We start from the raw sequence: 21,519 nt of genomic DNA, 5'->3' as shown, positions 1-21,519 counted from the left end.
CGGTTTAAACAGGAGGAGGTAGTTGTGACCTCCGACCTGTTTTTTTTCTTTTTAATTTTTGGGTTAAGAAGTGAAGGTTTTTTTAAATTTTTTTAAAAATAAATAATTTTTTTTTAACTCTTTTTGTTTTGATTGTAATTGAGAGGGAATTAGGAGGATTTTTTCTCTCTTTTATTTTCTCTCTTTTTTTTGGTTTTTTTTTTCTTTTTTCTTTCTTTTTTAAGAGGATGTTGAATTAGATGAAGAGGAAGATGAGGGGAAAGGTGATAAGAAGAAGAAAATTAAGTACAAATACATTGATGGAGAAGAGTTTAATAAAAATTAAGTTAATTTTGATAGAGAATTTTGAAGATGTTATAAATGAAGAATATGGAGAATTTTATAAGAGTTTGAACTTTTTTTCTTTTTTTTTATATAAGGGGAGGGGAAGGGAATAAAAAGTTTATCTGATTGTTTTTCTAAGGGATGTTTTTGTTCTCTTGATGAATTATAAAGGAAACTTGGTATTAATGGAAATTCTGTATTTATGTATTATTAATTATGATTTTTCGTATAACAGATATGTGGTTGATATACGATTTTTATATTTGAATTTAGTTTTAAAGTGGATTTCATTTGTTTTTATTTATTTATTTTTTTTCACACCATAAATCACATTATCCATGATATACACTATTTCTTTTTCACACATATACAGTGACTTTTTCTCCCCCCCCCCCTTCCTCCCAAGCCACCCCCCCCACCCCCCCCCTCATCCATTTTAGGTATACAATCTAGGTTGCATTAAGCCAGTCAGACAATGTTGTCATTCAACAAAATTACACCAGAAATTCTACTGAGTCCATTCTTTTCTTTCCTTCTCCTTCCATCAACTTAGGTAATGTTTGTCCCCGGTAGGTTTTCGCTATTGTATTTAATGTAAGGCTCCTATACTTGTTCGAATATTTCAATATTATTTCTTAACCTATATGTTATTTTTTCTAATGGTATACATTTATTCATTTAAATTTAGTAGTTTCTTCCTTTTAATTTGGTTATGTATTCCATTAATATTTAAAGTCATATAGTTCAGCGTAGCCCTTTTATATTTTGTTTATCTTCTCTTTCCGTTTTTCCATCATTACCTTTCCTCCTTTTCCATTTCTGTTTTCTTATTTTCAACTCTTTATAAGACAACATTCCTACAACATCCAACATTTTCCTTATTCTCCTATTTCTATCTTATTTATCCCCAATCTCCCCTTCCCCTCCTGAGTTGTCCTTTATCCCTTGTCGGACAACCACATCTCCCCTCTCCATTTGGATTTGCGAATCCACTCGCAAGCGTCAACTGATTTTGCAGTGACCGCTATTTCCCCCCACCCCGCCCCCCCCAGAAAAGATTTCACTTTTCATATGTCACAAAGGTCACTCTTTTAATTCCCTCCTTATTCTCTCTATTCTATTACCTTCCCTTATTAATTCTTGTCTATACTATCTATATTTTCCTCTAAGTACAGATACATTCACGTATGCTCATTGTCTCTATTCACTCTTATACCTCTTTACCCGCATACATATCAATCGTGATCATTTTTACTCTCATTACCCGTCTTCATCCCTCAGTCTATTTTTGTCTTTACCCACATACATATCAATCGTGATCATTTTAACTCTCATTACCCGTCTTCCTCCCTCAGTCTATTTTTGTAATTGTTCTGCAAATTTTCGTGCTTCTTCTGGATCCGAGAATAGTCTGTTTTGTTGTCCTGGAATAAATATTTTCAATGCCGCTGGATGCTTTAGTATAAATTTATACCCTTTCTTCCATAAAATCACCTTTGCTGTTTTGAACTCTTTTCTCTTCTTTAGGAGTTCAAAACTTATATCTGGATAAATGAAGATTTTTTTGCCCTTTATACTCCAGTGGTTTGTTGCCCTCTCTTACTTTTTCCATTGTCTTCTCCAGTACCTTTTCTCTTGTAGTATATCTTAGGAATTTTACTACAATAGATCTTGGTTTTTGTTGTGGTTGTGGTTTAGAGGCCAATACTCTATGTCCCCTTTCTATTTCCATTTCTTGCTGTAGTTCTGGACATCCTAGGGTCTTAGGGATCCACTCTTTTATAAACTTCCTCATATTCTTGCCTTCTTCATCTTCCTTAAGGCCCACTATCTTTATGTTATTTCTTCTGTTATGGTTTTCCATTGTATCTATTTTTTGAGCTAGTAGTTCTTGTGTCTCTTTAGTTTTTTTTATTAGATTTCTCCAATTTCTTTTTTAAGTCTTCTACCTCCATTTCTGCTGCTACTGCCCGCTCTTCCATCTTGTCCATTTTCTTTCCCATTTCTGTTAAGGTCATCTCCATTTTATTTATTTTCTCTTCTGTGTTGTTTATTCTTTTTCTTAAATCCTTAAATTCCTGTGTTTGCCATTCTTTAAATGACTCCATGTATCCTTTAATAAGAGCAAGTATATCCTTTATCTTGCCTTTCTTTTCTTCTTCTATTTCACTGTACTCTTCCTCTTCCTCTTCTTCTTCCTCTGGGTTGGCCATCTGTTGTTTCTTTGGTGCCCTTTCCTCCTCTTCTTTCTTGTTTCTATTGTCTTCTGTGGTCTCTTCTTGCTGCAGGTGTTCTGCAGCTGTCGTCGCCGGCTGTGTAGATCGACTCCCCAGCTGGTCCCCCCTCCCGTCGGTGTGTTTTTTTTCATTCGCATCGCGCATGCGTGAAGTATCGCGCATGCGCGGTTGCGCACTTTTACTCGGCTCTGCGAGCCATTTTTGTAGTCTATTATTTACCGACCTGAGGGAGCGGGTTTCTCTCTCCGCAGCGGGCCTCTTCGGACAGGTAAGGCCTTCACCTTTTTCCTCTTTTGTCTTCTCTTCCTCTCTTCTTACCGTTGCTTTCGATTTTTCTTTTTTTGTCGCCATCTTCTTTCCACCTTTATACTCACTTTTCTGTAACTTTTATTTCTGTGCCTTTGTGTTTTCCTTTGTTTTTCCCGACTTTTCTGGAGAGGGCTGGAGTTCACCGTCCGGCCACTACTCCATCACGTCGATTTCATTTGTTAAATACATGAATTATGTTTGATTTAAATATATGTTTAAGGGTATTATTTTAGTATTGATTTTTTTTGTTGTTAGTAATTTTTGTTGTTGTTAAGTTTTATCCTTTTTTTCATAAGTGGGGTTTTTTCTATTTTATTTACAACATTGTTAATTAATTCTTCACTCTATTTTGGGGGAGGGTTGGATTAATTTTAAATTAGATGATTAATGTTGTGTTATAATTATTGGGGGGGTTAATTTGTGTAGTTTAATGATGTAGTCTTCTAATTTTTATTATCTATTTTTTATTATTTCTTTAAATGTAATTTTTATTTTATTTATGTCAAAATTTTAAATAAAGTTTAAAAAAAAATCTTAGAACTAGGAGAATGTGAGAAGGAGCTCGAAAGAAAAATAGATTACTTGGAGAATCAAAGTAGAAGGAATAATGTGAAAATTATTGGTTTGCCAGAAGGTATAGAAGGACAAGATCCTCTATGTTTCTTTAAAGACTGGATTCCGCAAATATTAGGGCAAGAATTTTTCTCTGGGGGATTGGTACTGGAAAGAGCCCATAGAGCTTTAAGAAGAACACCCTCAGCTGGTCAACCACCGAGACCGGTAATAATTCAATGTTTGAGTTATTTCGACAGAGAAGCAATACTTCGATTTGCAGTGCAAAATGCGAGACAATGACAAACCCCATTATTGATTCAGAATAGCGGAATCTTTTTTTATCCTGATTTGAGTCAAAAGGTCATTCAACATCGACGTTGATTTAATCCAGTTAAAGAAGTTTTGTGGCGTAAAGGTTATAAGTTTACTTTTCGTTACCCTGCAGTGTTGAAGGGGTTTTATGGAGATTATCAATTTCGGTTTTTTGAAACTGATCATGAAGCCATGATTTTTGCTGATTCATTGCCAGATATAAGAGGACAAAGACGTAGTCCACCATTGTCTCCTAAAGAAAAATTTGGTTGCTCTGGAAATGGAAGAAATGGCAGAAATGGGAAAAACGGGAATGGAAAGAGTCTACCTCCTTCTGAAATGGGATCTTCAAGATTGGAATCTTCTGGATGAAAAGAAGAATTTTCTTATTCTATTTTTTTCTTTTGTTATTATGATAATTTGATGTTATTGACTGTTTGGCTGGGGAGGGAGAGATTTGCACTAAGTTCTTTACTAGTCATCAGCCACTGGTGGGTGATCCACGCCCAATTTTTGTTTAGGGGATTACTACCTTTTGTTAGTTTTTTTTTGGGGGGGGGGGAAATTTTCTTTTTTTAATTTTTTTATTTTATTTTCATTCTATTTAGTTTTTAATTTGTGATTGTTTTTCTATTGGAGGGCCTATATACGTTGATTTGAGTTTTTATATAAAGATATTATTAGTATTTAGTAATAATAGTAGATATGTCAAAGTTGAGGTTTGCTACTTTTAATGTTCGAGGATTAAAGAGTCCGATAAAGCGTAAGCGAATCTTGGCGTATATTAAGAAAATAAAAATTGATATTGCCTTTTTACAATAAACACATTTGAATGTGAAGGAAAGCGTGAAATTAAAAAGGGACTGGGTTGGGCAAGAGCTATGCATAAACAGAAACGAAGACTGCCTATGGAGGCTTCACAAGTAGGTGTTAATTGGACTGATGTTGTGGAGTAAATGGACTATTGTCTTTAAAGCAACATATGGCCATGCTCAGGAAAATTTTATTCCGGTGCCAGCAATCTGTCTGGTTGCAGTTTGCTGTTCTAAGTGGGGTCATGTGGTTTTGCAAACAGAGAGACAAAAAAAATGTGATTCTTTGGAGGGGGAGGTGAGGGAGAGAGAGGGAGAGAGAGAGAGAGAGAGAGAGGAAGAGAGAGGGAATGAGTGAGAGAGAGAATGAGTGAGAGAGAGAGAAAAGACAGTTCTGCAGTGGCTTTTGGAGGCTGCAACATGGCATGCTGGAAGGCTTGTTGAAATCCCATTTTGAAGACGGGTTGTGTGTTCTGAGTTCAGCCTGTTGAAAACCCTTGTAGTCCTTACAAGAGGAAATGGCTGGCTAGAGTGTTTCTCCTGAAACAAGAGAAACTCACTCTGTGGTGACCTGGAAGAAGAGATTATCATTTGGAAAACCCATAAGAAGGCAAGTTTCTTCAGCAAGACAATGAAGTACTGATCGGTGGAAATCAGTTTGTGTGTGTCCATCGAGCAGCAAATTTCTCTCTCTGAAATCAACAAGAACCTTCCTGAGTGTTAACCATTTACCTGTAAGCACCAGAGCCTGGTGAAAATTCATAAATGTTAAATTCTGTCCACAGTATAAGAATTGCCTGATACTGGTGAACTTGGAGGAGTGAGAAGTGAGATTGGAGTGAGAGGTGAGATTGGACTGTAAAAAAAAACTTTCCTGAACATATATACATTACATACATGTGCACTTAGAATTAGAAGGGGGTTAAGTTAAGTTAATAGTAATAAGTTAAAGTTTGATCCTGTTTTTATGTTTAAACAAAATTAAAAGCAACTTTTGTTTAAGTAACCATTTGTCTTGGTAAATTTCTATTGCTGCTGGGTTTTTGGGTCCTCGAGACTTGTAACAATCCCCAGATTTAATATGAAGCAATGAAGATACAAACAAAATAGTTGGTTCCATCACACACCAACCTGTGTTTTAAGTTGCTCAGATTCATCGGTTGAGAATTCAGTTTGAAGGTGTTTAGGAACATCCATATCATCCACAACCTTTGCTATCTGTTCTCTAAGGGAGTCACATTCCTCCACTGTAAGAAATCCTTCAATAGCAACATAGCCAACATTCCAAAACTGGAAATAGGATGAAAGAAATTTGAAATTAGTTTAGAAATTGACCAGGTAAATAAGTAGTTATTTTGCCTTAAAGACCTTCCAAAGATTCAGCTTTGTCTCACTTCAATGTACTGTAGGATTTCAACATTCAACCTTCCCACACATTTGATGGATGAAAGGTGTTTTTAAGATGTGTAATTTATCAATTGTTTTTCATGCAATTTAAAGGCAACCACACCATTTTTCAGAAAAATAAATAATATCCATTCCTCAACCAACACAAGACAACGATGCACCCAGTTCAAAAGGAAAATACCATATATGCTAAAACTGAAATTTAACAGAAATTCAGTATATGCTCAAAAATACATAGTTAGGTTTTGATTCATATAAAGGCTTGATGCAGACTTCCACGTTTGGTTTTCTGATACAGATGGCCAAACTATAACAGTATTATTAAATAAATGGTTGTTAACAACTCTCCAAATCATGACTTTCAGCTCGTCAAGTGTAGATCATGAAAAATAGACAATGTACAACTAACAACAGTATCAAAACATACCATAAAGTGCACGATTCTTAAACGTACACACAATCACATACTCCAAGCTTCATAGATGGCATAGATAATTTATACTAAACATCAAGTTTGATGAAAACAGGCTTAATGCTGAGCAAATATGATATAATATGGATTAAACATGACAATGCATTTTTTGAAAATTTTATTTATCACTTGTATCAATACCAATTATTCAATTATATATAAATAATACATTAGTAAATACACAATGATACAAAAAAAATTATTTTTTAAATATTTTCTCCCAAAACACCCCCTTTCCCAAGAAAAAGATCTAGACTATATATTAATCATTAAACATTCTCTCTTGATATTGTATCTCCTGATTATTGATTGAGAGGAGTGGGTGATTTGAATAGGTTTTTTCTAATGGAATGCAATTTTGTATTTCAGTGTTCCATCTGTCCATCATTATAACATTTTCTGCTTTCCACGTCACTGCTACACATTTTTTTTGCTATTGCTATATTCAGAAATTTTTCTTGATATTTATCCAATTTCAATTTCACATCATATACAAGCAAGTAAAAATATTCTAGGATCCTTTTGAATTTTTATCTTCATAATTTGTCCTAATGATATACTCACATCTTTCCAAAATTTTCCACTTTAACACAGGACCAAACTGAATGTACAAAGGTCCCTACTTCTTTATTACATCTAAAACATTTATCAGAATATTTTGAGTTTAATCCATTTAATTTATATGGAGTACAATACAATTGATGTAGAAAATTATACTGTACCATTTGATATCTAACATTAATTGTACTTGTTACACTCTCTTGGCTCAATCCTGACCTAACTGTTTCTTGAATTTGTATATGTAGATCTTTTTCCCATCTTTGTTTTGATTTTTTTTTTCATTTTATCTTGTAATTTTATTAGCATATTTGTAAGAAATTTCTCAATGAATGTAATTAAATACTGAAATTGACTCTGTTCCGGCAGTGTTAAACTCGCACCTAATTTCCCTTTTAAATATATTTTGTTGATAGTATGTAAAAATTGTATTATTTGTATTTCATATTTCTCTTTCATTTGTTCAAAAGTCATAAAAAAGGAACCTATAAAACCTTTCATTCTCTGTAAACCTTTACTGTACAAAATATTTAAAAAAGGACTATTAAAAGTAAAAGGAAGAAGATGATTTTAACATCTTTGGTATTTGATAATTTTTAATTCCTCTTTCCCTATGAATTCCATTCCATACCTTATGCTTTAATATTGGTGCTTCTGTTTTCTTGTTCAATAACTCATTATTCTACTTATACAAAAAATACTCTGGGTTGATTTCTTGTATTTTATTCATTTTAATATGAACCCATGCTGCTTTTTCTCCAATTTGATAACAGGAGAAAAATAATCTTAATTAGGCTGCTGTAATGGAGGATTTAGACCAGCTTATGCAAGAATGTATACATATGAATCAGAAGACATAATCTAAATTCCACCATGGGGCCCAGAGATGCAGTTGTCTTTTGTTGGTCGCAGACTGTCAGGAGACCTTGAAGATAAGTAAACCATTTATTCAGGGTGATGGGCTATGAGTAAACAATTTTTGGGTAATATAAGCCGTGGTCCCGCTGCTGAAGTTTCAGACTTTCTGAGGGGTGGAAACGTCTTTCAGCATGAAGAAGAACTTCTAGAGTCCAACCAACGTCCCAGTCGGGGGAGGTGGCGAAGCTGCTACCGGCACCCTGACAACCTACTACAAGTGTGCGGTCATTGCTTTTCTTCGGCAGTTGGGACCAGTCCAGGCGTTGAGAAGTATAATTGGGAAGGGCTTGCATATTGTAGTTTGAAATCAGCTTTAGATTTAGTAATAAAGATTTGTATAAACTGAAGTGCTCTCGGCACTTTCGGTAGCTCAAACACTGTGACCAATCTAAAACGAACAAAGTGAGAGGTACAAGTTTACCAGGACAGCTGCTTTGTAATAATTTTTAAAAATTTGGTAATCTTAATCCTCCTTGTTCAAATTTCCAAGTCAGTCTTTCCAGAGCTACTCTTGGCATTTTATCTCTCCATATAAATTTACTTAGATTTTTATTTAGCTCTTGGAAAAACTTCTCTGGTATAGGGATGGGTAACGATGGAAATAAATACTGTATTCTTGGAAAAATAATAATCTTGACACAATTTACCATCCTATTAAAGTTATTGGCAAATCTTTCCATTTTTAAAAAATCTTCCTCAATTTTTTAAATAATGGCATGTAATTCAATTTAAATAAATTATTTAAATCTGTATCTATTTTTATTCCTAAATATTTAATTGCTTCTTTTTGTCATTTTTGAAAATATTTTGTGTATAATCCATATCAACCATTGGTATCATTTCACTCTTATTAACATTTACTTTATAACCTGACATTAAACCATATTCTATTAATCTTACATTTAATTTGCACAGTGATAATAGACCATAACATCATTTGCAAATAAACTAATTTTATGTTCTTTATTGTCCATCTTGAAACCTTTAATCTCATTGTCTCTTCTAATTATTTCCACCAAAGGTTCTATGACAAAAGCAAATAAAGAAGATGATAACGGGCATCCTTGCCTAGATGATCTCTCTAATTAAAAAAAGATTTTGACATTTGCCTATTTGTAACCACTTTAGCTTTTGGTTGATTATATAATGCTTTTATCCAATCTATTAAAAGTCAGAATTGAAAATATACTTAATATCTCAAATAAAAAGTCCCATTCTAATCTGTCAAATACTTTTTCTGCATCTAACGCGATCACTACTGCTGCTTTCTTTTCTTTTTGTGCTGCACTTAATAAACTCATAAATTTAACTATATTATCTACAGATCTATTTTTAATAGAACCTGTTTGATCCACATTTATTAATTTTGGTAAATATTTAGTTAATCTATTAGCTAATAATTTAGATATAATTTTATAATCTTTATTTAATAACAATATAGGTCTATGAGAAGAAGGTTGTAAAGGATCTTTCCTTTTTTTGGAATAACTTATTAATGCTGTTTTAAAAGATTCAAACATGACAAAATGTATATAATATGCACAGATAATATAATATTACTTTGGGATATAATATGGATTAATTTCATTAGAATGATGATTGAAAGTCATGTAATGAGCATGATGAGATTGTGGTGGAGAGAGTGCAGAGGAGATTCATCACAGGGTTGCCTGGACTGGAGGGATTGGATAGTCTCCTGAATGATCAATGAACTAATGACACTGCCTTACTTTGACTCTTGGACTATTTTTATAGTTAACACCTCACTGTGTAATTGGATCATGGATTTCCTCACCTCCAGACCACAATCAGTGAAGATTGGTAGAAACTTCTCCAAAATCTCCATCAGTACAGGAGCACCACAGGGCTGTGTTCTTAGCCCCCTGTTCTACTCACTTTACACCTATGATTATGTCGCTTCGCACAACACCATCATCTACAAATTTGCCTATGATAACCATAGTAGTGGATTGTATAAAGGATGGGGATGAGTCTGCATACAGGATGGAGATTAAAGACTTGGCTAAATGGTCCACCAATCACCACCTTGCACTCAATGTCACCAAAACTAAGGAGCTGATTATTGACTTCAGGAAAGGAAAGCCAGAGGTATACAATCCAGTGAAAATTGAGGGAATCAGAGGTGGAGAGGGTGAGCACATTTAGGTTCTTGGGAGTTACTATCTCAGAGGATCTTTCTTGGACCCAGCACACCAAAGGCATGGTGAAGAAAGTACGACAGCACCTCCACTTCCTCCGGATTATGCAGAGGTTTGGCATGACATCAGAAACCCTGGAAAATCTTTACGGATGTGTGATGGAAATTGTGCTGACTGGCTGCATCACTGAGCGTAAAGCTCTCTAAAAGGTAGTGGACACAGCCCAAAACATCTGCAGGGAAGCTGCCATCGGAGAGCTGGAACAATCATCAAAGACCCTCACCACCCAGTAAACGTTCTGTTCTTGCTTCTGCCATAAAGGTTCAGGATCAGCTGCTACCCCTCCACCATCACACCCCTTGACCACAAACTCAATCAGGGACTAATTTATTGATTGATTGATTTTCTCTGCTCTCCGTGTATTGCACAGTTTGTTTGTATGTGTTATCTATTGACAGATCTTTTGATTGTTTACATGTTTATGCTGTGTGCAGTTCATTTTTGCCCTACCAATTAGTGCTAATTCTGCCACGCCAACAGAATACAATAAATCTGAAATATATTGTTGTCAGCTGCCGGAAAACAATGAATTTCGTGACTTGTTCATGTCAAATTCTGATTCTGTTTTTGTTACTTTTCCTGATACAGACGGATGCAAATATCAGAGGCATAAATAGAACCAATAAGAATCTTTTTCCCCATGGTGGTAAAGTCTGAAAAAAGTAGCGTTGATTTAAGGCAATATAGAGATTTAGCACATGCTGCCAGCAGTCGTAGAAAAAGGTACAATGGATAAAGAGATAGGTGCACAGACAGTTCAACAGGTAAAGTAGACAAGGCTAACGATGCACCAGGAATGAATTAACAGAGCCAGGAACAACCGTCAGCATCGCCCAACTGGGCTGTAAATAATATGGATTGATAATTAAATGTGATATGGAAACACTTGACTGAAAGTTGGAAACCATTAAACCACATGATATAATGGATTTCAACCCATTACCCACCGCACATGGATTCCCAATGTGTTCTTAAACAAGAAAAGCTGCAGATTCTGGGGTCGAGGGGAACTCAGGAGGTCACACAACATTCCTGGGAACGAAAGGGTCGTTCAAAACACCAAAATGCTGACGGGACTCAGCGGGTCAACGCAGCGACCATAACAGGGAAAGTTAGATAACCAGATTTTCGGGCCTGACCCTTCTTCAAGGTATGTTCGGAGCCTGTGGAGTGGACGCTGCGTGACCTACCCGCTCCCTCCGGCACGTTAATGCATCGCGGTCAGCGAGTCTGCTCGCGTCTGCCGAGGGTCATTGTAACCTGGCGGGGGGGAAGGATCGGCGGTGAAATGTCACTCACCTCCGCAGCGACCTGATCGGTCAGCATGCCGGGACTGCGGGGCCTGCCGGGACTGCGGGGCCTGCCGGGACTGCGGGGCCTGCCGGGACTGCGGGGCCTGCCGGGACTGCGGGGCCTGCCGGGACTGCGGGGCCTGCCGGGACTGCGGGGCCTGCCGGGACTGCGGGGCCTGCCGGGACTGCGGGGCCTGCCGGGACTGCGGGGCCTGCCGGGACTGCGGGGCCTGCCGGGACTGCGGGGCCTGCCGGGACTGCGGGGCCTGCCGGGACTGCGGGGCCTGCCGGGACTGCGGGGCCTGCCGGGACTGCGGGGCCTGCCGGGACTGCGGGGCCTGCCGGGACTGCGGGGCCTGCCGGGACTGCGGGGCCTGCCGGGACTGCGGGGCCTGCCGGGACTGCGGGGCCTGCCGGGACTGCGGGGCCTGCCGGGACTGCGGGGCCTGCCGGGACTGCGGGGCCTGCCGGGACTGCGGGGCCTGCCGGGCCCCTCCCCTTCCCTCCCTCCACTCTCCTTGCTCTACTCCGCGGTGTCCGCGCTCACCAGGAGGAGACCAAGAAGGGTCCGAGCCTCATGGTCTGCAAAAGTAAACTTTTGTGCGCTTCCCCAGAGAGCGAGTTTCCAGCTGGTATCACTCGCAAACAAGGTCGTGTTCCCGAGAATCTTCGAGCCGATGACCCATTAAACGAGGTGTCCCAGGTGGCGGGTGCAGATTGAGGCGCTCAGGGAATGCTGTGGGCCGAAATCGTGGTTTAAGTACTTTGTTTTTAACCATTTAAAAAATGAGAGACAGCTGAACGACGTACTGAGGAGGACCGTTCCGTTCATAAGGCTGGAGCGCTGAATCGGGCCATTCGATCCATCGCTGATTTAATATCATTTTTTAAAAACTCCATTCTCCTGCCTACTCCCTGAAACTTTTGATTCCTGATACACCATTAATCACTCAAACCACTGAAGTTGAGCAAGACTGATAGGCTTTTATTCGCAATAGAATGAAGGCACATCCCTGCTGGTCTCCACCTGCCAACACCTTCCCCCCCCCCCACGGCCACGTCATCATTAGCGTGTGTCAAACATCAGTGACACAATAAAAGCAGCACCCTCACCTTCATCAGAGGGGTGGGTGGTGTTAACGTTCATCAACAAGTAGGTCCCAGCATCCAATAGCACCACCCCCCCCCCCCCCACACACACACACACACACACACACACACACACACAAGCTAATGCCACCTGTAAAGGTTAAAACCTTGTGTTTTTACTTCTTAGTTAATTTTATGACTATCCCGTTAAGGAAGATTGTTGTTTGTCGAGTTAGCATAGTAATTATGACATCATATGTTGGAATGTCCGGGCGAATGGGGAGCTTGCGTTCAGTCTTCAAAGAACCCTGGAGGCGTAAGCATCAAAATAATTTTCTTTGAATTCACTATCCCTTATATTAATCATCTTATTTCATTTTAATCATCTTAATTTGGTCTAACTGTTAAAAGAAGAATATCATTATTCAGAATGCTTTATTTACTCAAATTACGAAAATCTTGATGCGAAGTTATGCAAAATGGTTATATCAACTAATTAAAAGATACAGCTGAAAATATGAAGTTTGATTTATTGGAGTGATAAGATTGTAATTCGGAATATTGAAGCTTACATTTCTTAGATGACATTTTGAAATTGGGAAATACAAGAGATTGGAAAGTGTCATCTACATCCCCCTCTAACATTCGTTCTGGTGCCAACCCTGAGGCTGTTTGCCACATTTACCCCTTGTTTTTAAAAAGAGTCTGGTGGGGTGAAGTGTTGATGATACAATTACAAATTAAATCTTTCGGGCAGTTTGGTCGTAGTACTGTCTGTGACTGTGGTGCAGTGATGGGGTCCAGGACAGTCTGGGGTGCCTGTATGCAGAAGTCAACATTGAATTTGTGGGTGTGTGGTGACGAATCTGGTGTGTCATTTTTCGATGCAGTGGGGTGATCAGTGGCGGCCTCTGGAGTCCCAGAGGATGCCAGGTCGTTAACAGAGTCAGTGTCTTCATGCCCTTCAGGGTTCGCCACATAGGCACATTGGGGGTTGGCATGGAGGAGATGGACCCTTTCAAACAGTAGGTCGGACTTGTGACTCCTCACATGTTTGGAGTAGGGCCGGCCCTGGTGACATAGCCATGTCATAATTTGTCACAACATAATTTGCTGGCAGCATGGTCCCTGTCACCGATTTCCTGGAAAAGGAAAACATCCATTCATGCGGTGTGGCATTGGTGGCCATACATAGAGTGGAGTGCCTCAGGAAGGACCTTTTGCCAGCAGGAGACTGGGAGGCACTAGACTGCATGGCTCGGAGGACAGACTTGTAGTCTGTAGCATTCTCCTTTTGCACCTGCTCGTTCACTTGGGGGTTGTAGTTGATAGTCCTGCTCGTGGCGATGCCTCTGTCCAGAAGGTACTGGTGTGGCTCATCACTCATATGTGAGGGCCCCTCGTCACTATGAATACATCTGGGAACGCCAAACTGAGTGAAGAGACTGCGTAGGGTCTTGTCTGTGGCAATTAATTTCGGGGCAGGGATGGTGAATGGAAAACGCAAGTACTCAACAATAACATTGAGAAAGTACACATTGCAGTCTGAGAAGGGGAGGCGTCCTTTGAAGTCCACCTCAGGCTTTCAAAGGGGCAGGTGGCCTTTATCAACTGCTCTGTCTGGCTAGTAAAAGTGTGGTTTGCATTCCATGCTGACCTGGCACCTTTTAGTCATCGACCTGATCTCTTTGATTGAGTAAGGCAGGTTGCGGACTTTGGTGAAATGGAAGAATCTGGTGACTCCAGAGTGGCAGAAATCATTGTGAAGGGCTTGTTTGTGGACAATTTGTGTGCTGGCACAGGTTCTGTGGGTTAGGGCATCTGGAGGCTCATTGAGTTTCCTGGACTGGTACAAGATATCATAATTGTAGGTGGAAAGTTGAATTCTCCACCTCAATATCTTGTCGTTCTTGATTTTACTTCGCTGCTGGTTATTGAACAGGAACACAACTGCATGTTGGTTGGTTAGCAAGGTAAATCATTTCCCAGGCAGGTAGAGCCTCCGGTATCTTACTGCCTCGACAATGGCTTGGGCCTCCTTCTTGACAAAGGAATGTTAAATTTTGGGGCCTTGGAGGGTGCGGGAAAAGAAAGCAACAGGTCTGCCCACCTAATTAAGTGTAGCAGCCAGAGCGAAGTCTGACGCATCGCTCTCCACCTGAAACGGGATGAATTCATCCACCGCATGTATCGTGGCTTTGGCGATGTCTGCCTTGATGTGGCTGAAAGCTGCACAGGCCTCTAGTGTTAGGGGAAAAGAAGTGGATTTAACGAGGGGTCTGGCCTTGTCTGTGTAGTTGGGGACCCACTGGGCATTGTAAGAAAAGAAACTCAGGCACCCTTTTAGATTCTTGAGGCTCTGAGGGAGGGGGAGTTCCAGGAGCAGGCACATGCAGTCAGGGTTGGGACCAATGACTCCATTCTCAACGGCACAGCCAAGAATAGTAAGGAAGGTTGTGCAAGATATACTCTTAGCCTTATTGAGGTTAAGGAGCTTTGCAGTGTAGAGGAATTTTTGAAGAATGCTGGTATGGTCCTCATGGTGAATCTCTGCTAAGCTGTCTGTCTTCCCTCAGCTAGCCTTGCTGTACTAACATTGGCTGTGCATTATCTCCACTGTTAAAGACACTCCCCTTTGGTATAACTGTGTCTGTACCCATTGTCTTTCATTATTGTACCGTTAGTTTCTGCTAATAAAAGTCATGATTGTTGTTTGACCACATCGTCTTTGTCTACTTCATCAACTGGCACTTCAATTTTATTAGCAGGAATGAATGCAGCCCTCAAGCCAGAGTGGCTGATAATCGACCAGTCTGCCCCGAGGGCCAGAGAAATTTTCAATCACTGGATTGCTTGTTTCAATTACTACATGGCTTGAAACAATGTGGTCGATGAGGCGATACAGTGGGGCCACCTGAACTCTCTGCTGGGTGAGGTCCCTTTTGCTGTAACACAAGGAGCTACCACTCTGGCTATAGCTCAGGAATGTCTGACTGCTTACTATGTAGTGCCACAGAACGTGGTGCTTGCTCGACACCAGTTGCTGACTAGATGCCAGAAACCCGGGGAAAGTGATGCTGCCTATGCACTGGCCCTCGACTCACTGGCAAACAAATGTGATGTCAGGGCAGTTAATGTGCAACAACACTGCAATGCCTTGAAGCTGGATGCTTTTGTCAACGGAATCGACTCCATTTACATCTGTCAGAGGGTGCTGGAGAAGGAGCCCTTAACCTACGACCGGGCAGTCATTCTAGCCAAAACACTGAGAAGTGCTATGCGGTCCAGTGAAATGCTAGAAACTGAAAGGGGAACATCCTGGAGTGTTGGAACCCTGAAGGAAAGAAAAGGGCGAACCCCTGCCAAATGCTACTTCTGCGGTATCAGCTGGCACCCAAGACAGAAGTATATGCAGGTATTGCAGGTATTGTGGGAAACTCGGCCACTTCACTAAAGCATGTAAGGCAAAAATTACTCCCACTGATAAAAAGAGGAGAAGCGCCAAGAAAATTCATCCTGGGGCTGCAGGAATGGAAGACAATTGTGAAAAGGAGGAATCTTCAGACGAGCTGACTGAACTGACTTCAAGTGACAGCGAGGTGAGATCAGCACAAAGTTCCCCTGTGATAGCTCAATTGACTGTAAAGCTTGGGGGTTGTTACAGACTGGAACGGTCGACTATGAAGGGGAAGATGAACGGTGAGACTCTCGATTGCCTAATAGACTCGGGGAGTACTGACAGCTACATCCACGAGAAGGTCACCAAAGCCTTAAATTTGTGGAGATATCCAGCAACCCGAAAGATATCGATGGCTTGTAATGAACTTTCAAAAACTGTATGGGACAAGTGTAATGTTACTTTAAATTTGCAGGGACAATGCCTTGCTGATGTTTGGCTTTTTGTAATGCCCGAGCTCTGCGCTCCTGTGTTACTGGTGTTGGATATTCAATCTCAGATGAAAAGTGTAGTGTTAAATTTCGATGGGCCACTACCCACACTTGCCATCCCCCGTGCTAGTTACTGCAGTCTGTCCACATTAAGGATCAAAGCTCGCTCCCTTTTCAGTGATTTATCCCCCGAGTGTCAGCCGATTGCCACTAAGAGCCATTCTTACAGCAAAGAGGATCGTGATTTTATCAAAGCTGAGACCCAGAGATTGTTTAAAGAGGGAGTAATTGAACCCAGTAAGAGTCTGTGGTGAGCCCAGGTGGTAGATGTACAGCCAGACAATCAACCGTTACACTAACCTGGATGCCTACCCCCTGCCACGCATCAATGAAATTATTAATCAAATAGCACAATACAAAGTGTACTCCACTATTGACCTCAAAGCAGCTTACCACCAAATCCCCATTTTTTAAAAAAAGGAATGCCCCTATACGGCCTTTGAGGCTGATGGGGGGTTATACCAGTTTAAAAAGGTACCTTTTGGAGTCACTAATGGTATGTCAGTGTTTCAGAGGGAAATGGATAAGATTGTTAGAACGTATAATTTACAGGGTAAGTTTCCCTATCTGGATAATGTCATTATCTGTGGGAAAACACAGACTGAACATGACAACAACTTCAAGAAATTTTTAGCAACAGCTAAAGATCTCAACCTTGCATTTAACGAGGGCAAATGTGTTTTCAACGTGACAGAGCTACCCATTCTGGGCTACATTGTCTGCAAGGGCAAAATCCGCCCCGATCTGGAAAGAATGGTATCTGGTGTAGGCCTCGCTGACCTTTCTCCGGTACTGACCTTTCAATATGTTCCTTACCTCCAAGTACGACGCAGTGTCCCTGATCGTCGAGTACACCAGGGGCCTGACTCAGGAATGCAGTACCTGCAATTTGTCATTCTCTGACCGAACAATGGCTGATGATACCTGTAGGAACACTTCAAAACAGCACAGCCAATGTTCAACATTGGTAGACTGAGGGCTGATTTCCAGTTTCTCCGGCTTCAGGATTTGCTCCATTGTCAAGACTATTGCAAATAAAATTGAGGCACCATCAAAGACTCAAAAGACTGGAGTTGAGCAAAACTGCTAGGCTTTTATTTGCAAAAGAATGAAGGCACATCCCTGATGGTCAACTATCCCAAACTGAGGAGGGGGCTGAGGGACAGTCACCTTTATTCAGGAGCCTGTGGAGGGGCCACAGGTACAGTTGGCCAATGGTATTCAGAGGCTGTGCCCAGACTCTCCCACCATAGGAAATATCCTCTCTACGTCTGTTCTATCCAGGCCTTTCAGCATTTCTTAGGTTTCAATGAGATGACCCCTCATTCTTCGAAACTCCAGGAAGTACAATCCCAGAGCCTTTGATTGCTCCTTGTCGGAAAACCCTTTCACTCTGGGAATCATCTTTTTAAACCTCCTCTGGTCCCTCTCCAGTGCAAACTCCATTTGGTGGAGTCCATCATGACCATCACTATGTTGTTGTGTCTTGCCTGAAGTATTGCATTTGTTCAAGTTGCAAGTAGTTCAGGCAGATTTGGCACAATCAGGAGCCTGGTACACCTGTGGATGGCCCATCTCCAAGATCTGCAGAAGATGACTCACACTTCTATTATTAAAATAGCAACAATAAAGTAGTAAAAGATGTAATCTTTCTAGATGTACCCCAATCCTTTCATAGCTGACCTGTCCTAGATTTGATGAGTGTTTACTCTGCTTTGATAGGATGATAGGACAAAAAACCATTCCTGGGCATGGTATTCCAGGAGATAGGCGGTCTTTAAAATGAGAGAATTATTCTATCGTGGATGTAAAAGAGGCTAAACAGGTTGGGTGTATATTCTTTAGAGTTTAGAACAGTAGAATAGTACACAACTGAAAAGTGGCAAAGCAGCAGGTATGGATGGAATCCCCCCAGAGGTCTGGAAGGCTGGCGGCAAAACTCTGCATGCCAAACTGCATGAGTTTTTCAAGCTTTGTTGGGACCAAGGAAAACTGCCTCAGGATCTTCGTGATGCCACCATCATCACCCTGTACAAAAACAAAGGCGAGAAATCAGACTGCTCAAACTACAGGGGAATCACGTTGCTCTCCATTGCAGGCAAAATCTTCGCTAGGATTCTACTAAATAGAATAATACCTAGTGTCGCCGAGAATATTCTCCCAGAATCACAGTGCGGCTTTCGCGCAAACAGAGGAACTACTGACATGGTCTTTGCCCTCAGACAGCTCCAAGAAAAGTGCAGAGAACAAAACAAAGGACTCTACATCACCTTTGTTGACCTCACCAAAGCCTTCGACACCGTGAGCAGGAAAGGGCTTTGGCAAATACTAGAGCGCATCGGATGTCCCCCAAAGTTCCTCAACATGATTATCCAACTGCACGAAAACCAACAAGGTCGGGTCAGATACAGCAATGAGCTCTCTGAACCCTTCTCCATTAACAATGGCGTGAAGCAAGGCTGTGTTCTCGCACCAACCCTCTTTTCAATCTTCTTCAGCATGATGCTGAACCAAGCCATGAAAGACCCCAACAATGAAGACGCTGTTTACATCCGGTACCGCACGGATGGCAGTCTCTTCAATCTGAGGCGCCTGCAAGCTCACACCAAGACACAAGAGAAATTTGTCCGTGAACTACTCTTTGCAGACGATGCCGCTTTAGTTGCCCATTCAGAGCCAGCTCTTCAGCACTTGACGTCCTGCTTTGCGGAAACTGCCAAAATGTTTGGCCTGGAAGTCAGCCTGAAGAAAACTGAGGTCCTCCATCAGCCAGCTCCCCACCATGACTACCAGCCCCCCCACATCTCCATCGGGCACACAAAACTCAAAACGGTCAACCAGTTTACCTATCTCGGCTGCACCATTTCATCAGATGCAAGGATCGACAATGAGATAGACAACAGACTCGCCAAGGCAAATAGCGCCTTTGGAAGACTACACAAAAGAGTCTGGAAAAACAACCAACTGAAAAACCTCACAAAGATGAGCGTATACAGAGCCGTTGTCATACCCACACTCCTGTTCGGCTCCAAATCATGGGTCCTCTACCGGCATCACCTACGGCTCCTAGAACGCTTCCACCAGCGTTGTCTCCGCTCCATCCTCAACATCCATTGGAGTGCTTTCATCCCTAACGTCGAAGTACTCGAGATGGCAGAGGTCGACAGCATCGAGTCCACGCTGCTGAAGATCCAGCTGCGCTGGATGGGTCACGTCTCCAGAATGGAGGACCATCACCTTCCCAAGATCGTGTTATATGGCGAGCTCTCCACTGGCCACCGTGACAGAGGTGCACCAAAGAAAAGGTACAAGGACTGCCTAAAGAAATCTCTTGGTGCCTGCCACATTGACCACCGCCAGTGGGCTGATAACGCCTCAAACCGTGCATCTTGGCGCCTCACAGTTTGGCGGGCAGCAACCTCCTTTGAAGAAGACCGCAGAGCCCACCTCACTGACAAAAGGCAAAGGAGGAATAACCCAACCCCAACCAACCAATTTTCCCCTGCAGCCGCTGCAACCGTGTCTGCCTGTCCCGCATCGGACTTGTCAGCCACAAACGAGCCTGCAGCTGACGTGGACTTTTATCCCCTCCATAAATCTTCGTCCGCGAAGCCAAGCCAAAGAAGGTCCTTTGGCCCACAATGTTGTGCCAGCCTATATAAACCTACTCCATGATTATTCCCGTCCTTCCCTCCTCAAAGTCCATCATCTCCTATTTTCATCTATCCAAGTGCTTAGCTAAGAGTGTTTTAAATGTCCCTATTGTATTCATCTCAACCACCATTCCCGACAGTTCATTCCAGGTACCCACTATGCTCAGTTTTAAAAAATAAAAATAAAAAAATAAAAAAAATACTTCTGACACCTTCCAAAACATCCTCCATACACCTTAGGCATATTTCCTCTGGTATTGACCATTGCCACCCTTGGGAAAATGTGGCGGCTTTGATATGAGGATGGGACAAAAAGCCATTCCTGGACATGGTATTCCAGATGGTCTATACCCTCACTGTTTCCTGAACATTCTAACCTAGAAATCTATCTCTTATACATTTCCTGAATTCATTCTCAACACATGGCTAATTTGATTTGAGCAGTTGAGATGTAGATTTAGGTCCCCTCATAACTATTCTATTAGCTTTGTTGTATGAAGTAGTCATTTCCTGATTTACACTGTGCCTTACATTATTAGAACTATTTGGAGTCTTATGTCCAACTCTCACCAACATTTTCCTTGTATACTAAGTCCACCAAAAAGGAATCTGCATCTTGATTTTGTGTTCTTCCTGATTTTAGCATTTGTATCCTATTCTTTATCATCAGTCCTTCTTGTCTCTTTTTCCATTTGCCTGTCTCAAACAGAAGTTAAATATTTCTGAATATTTAATTCCTGGCAATGTTCACTTTGTAACCATGTCTCTATAATTACTATATATTTACATACCCACAATGAACTTGCCATTTATTTTATGTACACATGCTACTCTATTAGGAATGCCGTGTGTTTTCAAATGAAGCAGGCATGCAGGACAGGTGTTCCTTCAATTTTGCCTTTATATCACCTTTCCCCCTTCTCTGAATCTAATTTGATGTATACTCTTAATCTTTGTTTGCCCTGTCCATTCTTTATAACATTTTTGTCACCTCCAATACAGAATTGCAAGAGCATAAGAAACTAGAGTAGAAGAAGGCTAATCGGCCCCTCAGGATTTCCCTGTCATTTAGTTTGATCTCAGCACATCCGCACTTTTTCCCATTACCTCTTGGTTCCCTAACAGTTTTAAGTGTCTGTCAGTCTCAGCCTCAATGACTGCCTCCTGGGCAGAGGATTCCAAAGGTTCAATACACTTGAACAGAATAATTTCCCCCTATATCCATCTTAAATGAGTAACCCCTTATTCTGATACTACGCCTTCACTAATGGACCAACCAGTTCCTTGTTTTAAAACCTGTCTCCATGATATCGGCATCTACAGGAGTCTTTTTGAGTTATTTAGGAATCAACAATAAATGGGAATTGATCAACTCTGAAAGGTCACAAGAACTTTTTTTTCCAAAGCAAAGTCC

General features: G+C 40.9%; 1 protein-coding gene and 1 long non-coding RNA gene across 9 annotated transcripts in view; one reads left to right on the top strand and one right to left on the bottom strand.

Annotated features, from left to right (window-relative positions):
* phyhd1 (phytanoyl-CoA dioxygenase domain containing 1) overlaps nucleotides 1–11,526 on the bottom strand; it is a 58,136-nt gene extending 46,610 nt beyond the window's left edge. For 6 of the 8 annotated variants that reach the window (XR_011340607.1, XR_011340612.1, XM_069886882.1 and 3 more), the window contains exons 1-2: nucleotides 11,423–11,526; nucleotides 5,681–5,839 (exon numbers count right to left, since the gene is read on the bottom strand). Coding sequence is in view for 6 of the 8 variants with exons in the window: in XM_069886882.1 (XP_069742983.1) it covers nucleotides 5,681–5,839; nucleotides 11,423–11,449 (186 nt within the window). In the remaining 2 variants the exon portion in view is untranslated. The other 2 variants (XM_069886925.1, XM_069886916.1) reach the window with 2 other exon arrangements.
* A 355-nt stretch (nucleotides 11,527–11,881) lies between these two features.
* Nucleotides 11,882–21,519, top strand: part of LOC138736857 (uncharacterized) — a 75,265-nt gene continuing 65,627 nt past the window's right edge. The window contains exon 1 of the long non-coding RNA XR_011340630.1: nucleotides 11,882–12,820. This is a non-coding gene — a long non-coding RNA (uncharacterized lncRNA). The remainder of the gene's footprint in view (nucleotides 12,821–21,519) is intronic.

Source organism: Narcine bancroftii, chromosome 1 (genome assembly GCF_036971445.1).
Source record: "Narcine bancroftii isolate sNarBan1 chromosome 1, sNarBan1.hap1, whole genome shotgun sequence".
Taxonomy (NCBI): domain Eukaryota; kingdom Metazoa; phylum Chordata; class Chondrichthyes; order Torpediniformes; family Narcinidae; genus Narcine; species Narcine bancroftii.
This window is presented reverse-complemented; position numbering and strand designations above follow the sequence as displayed.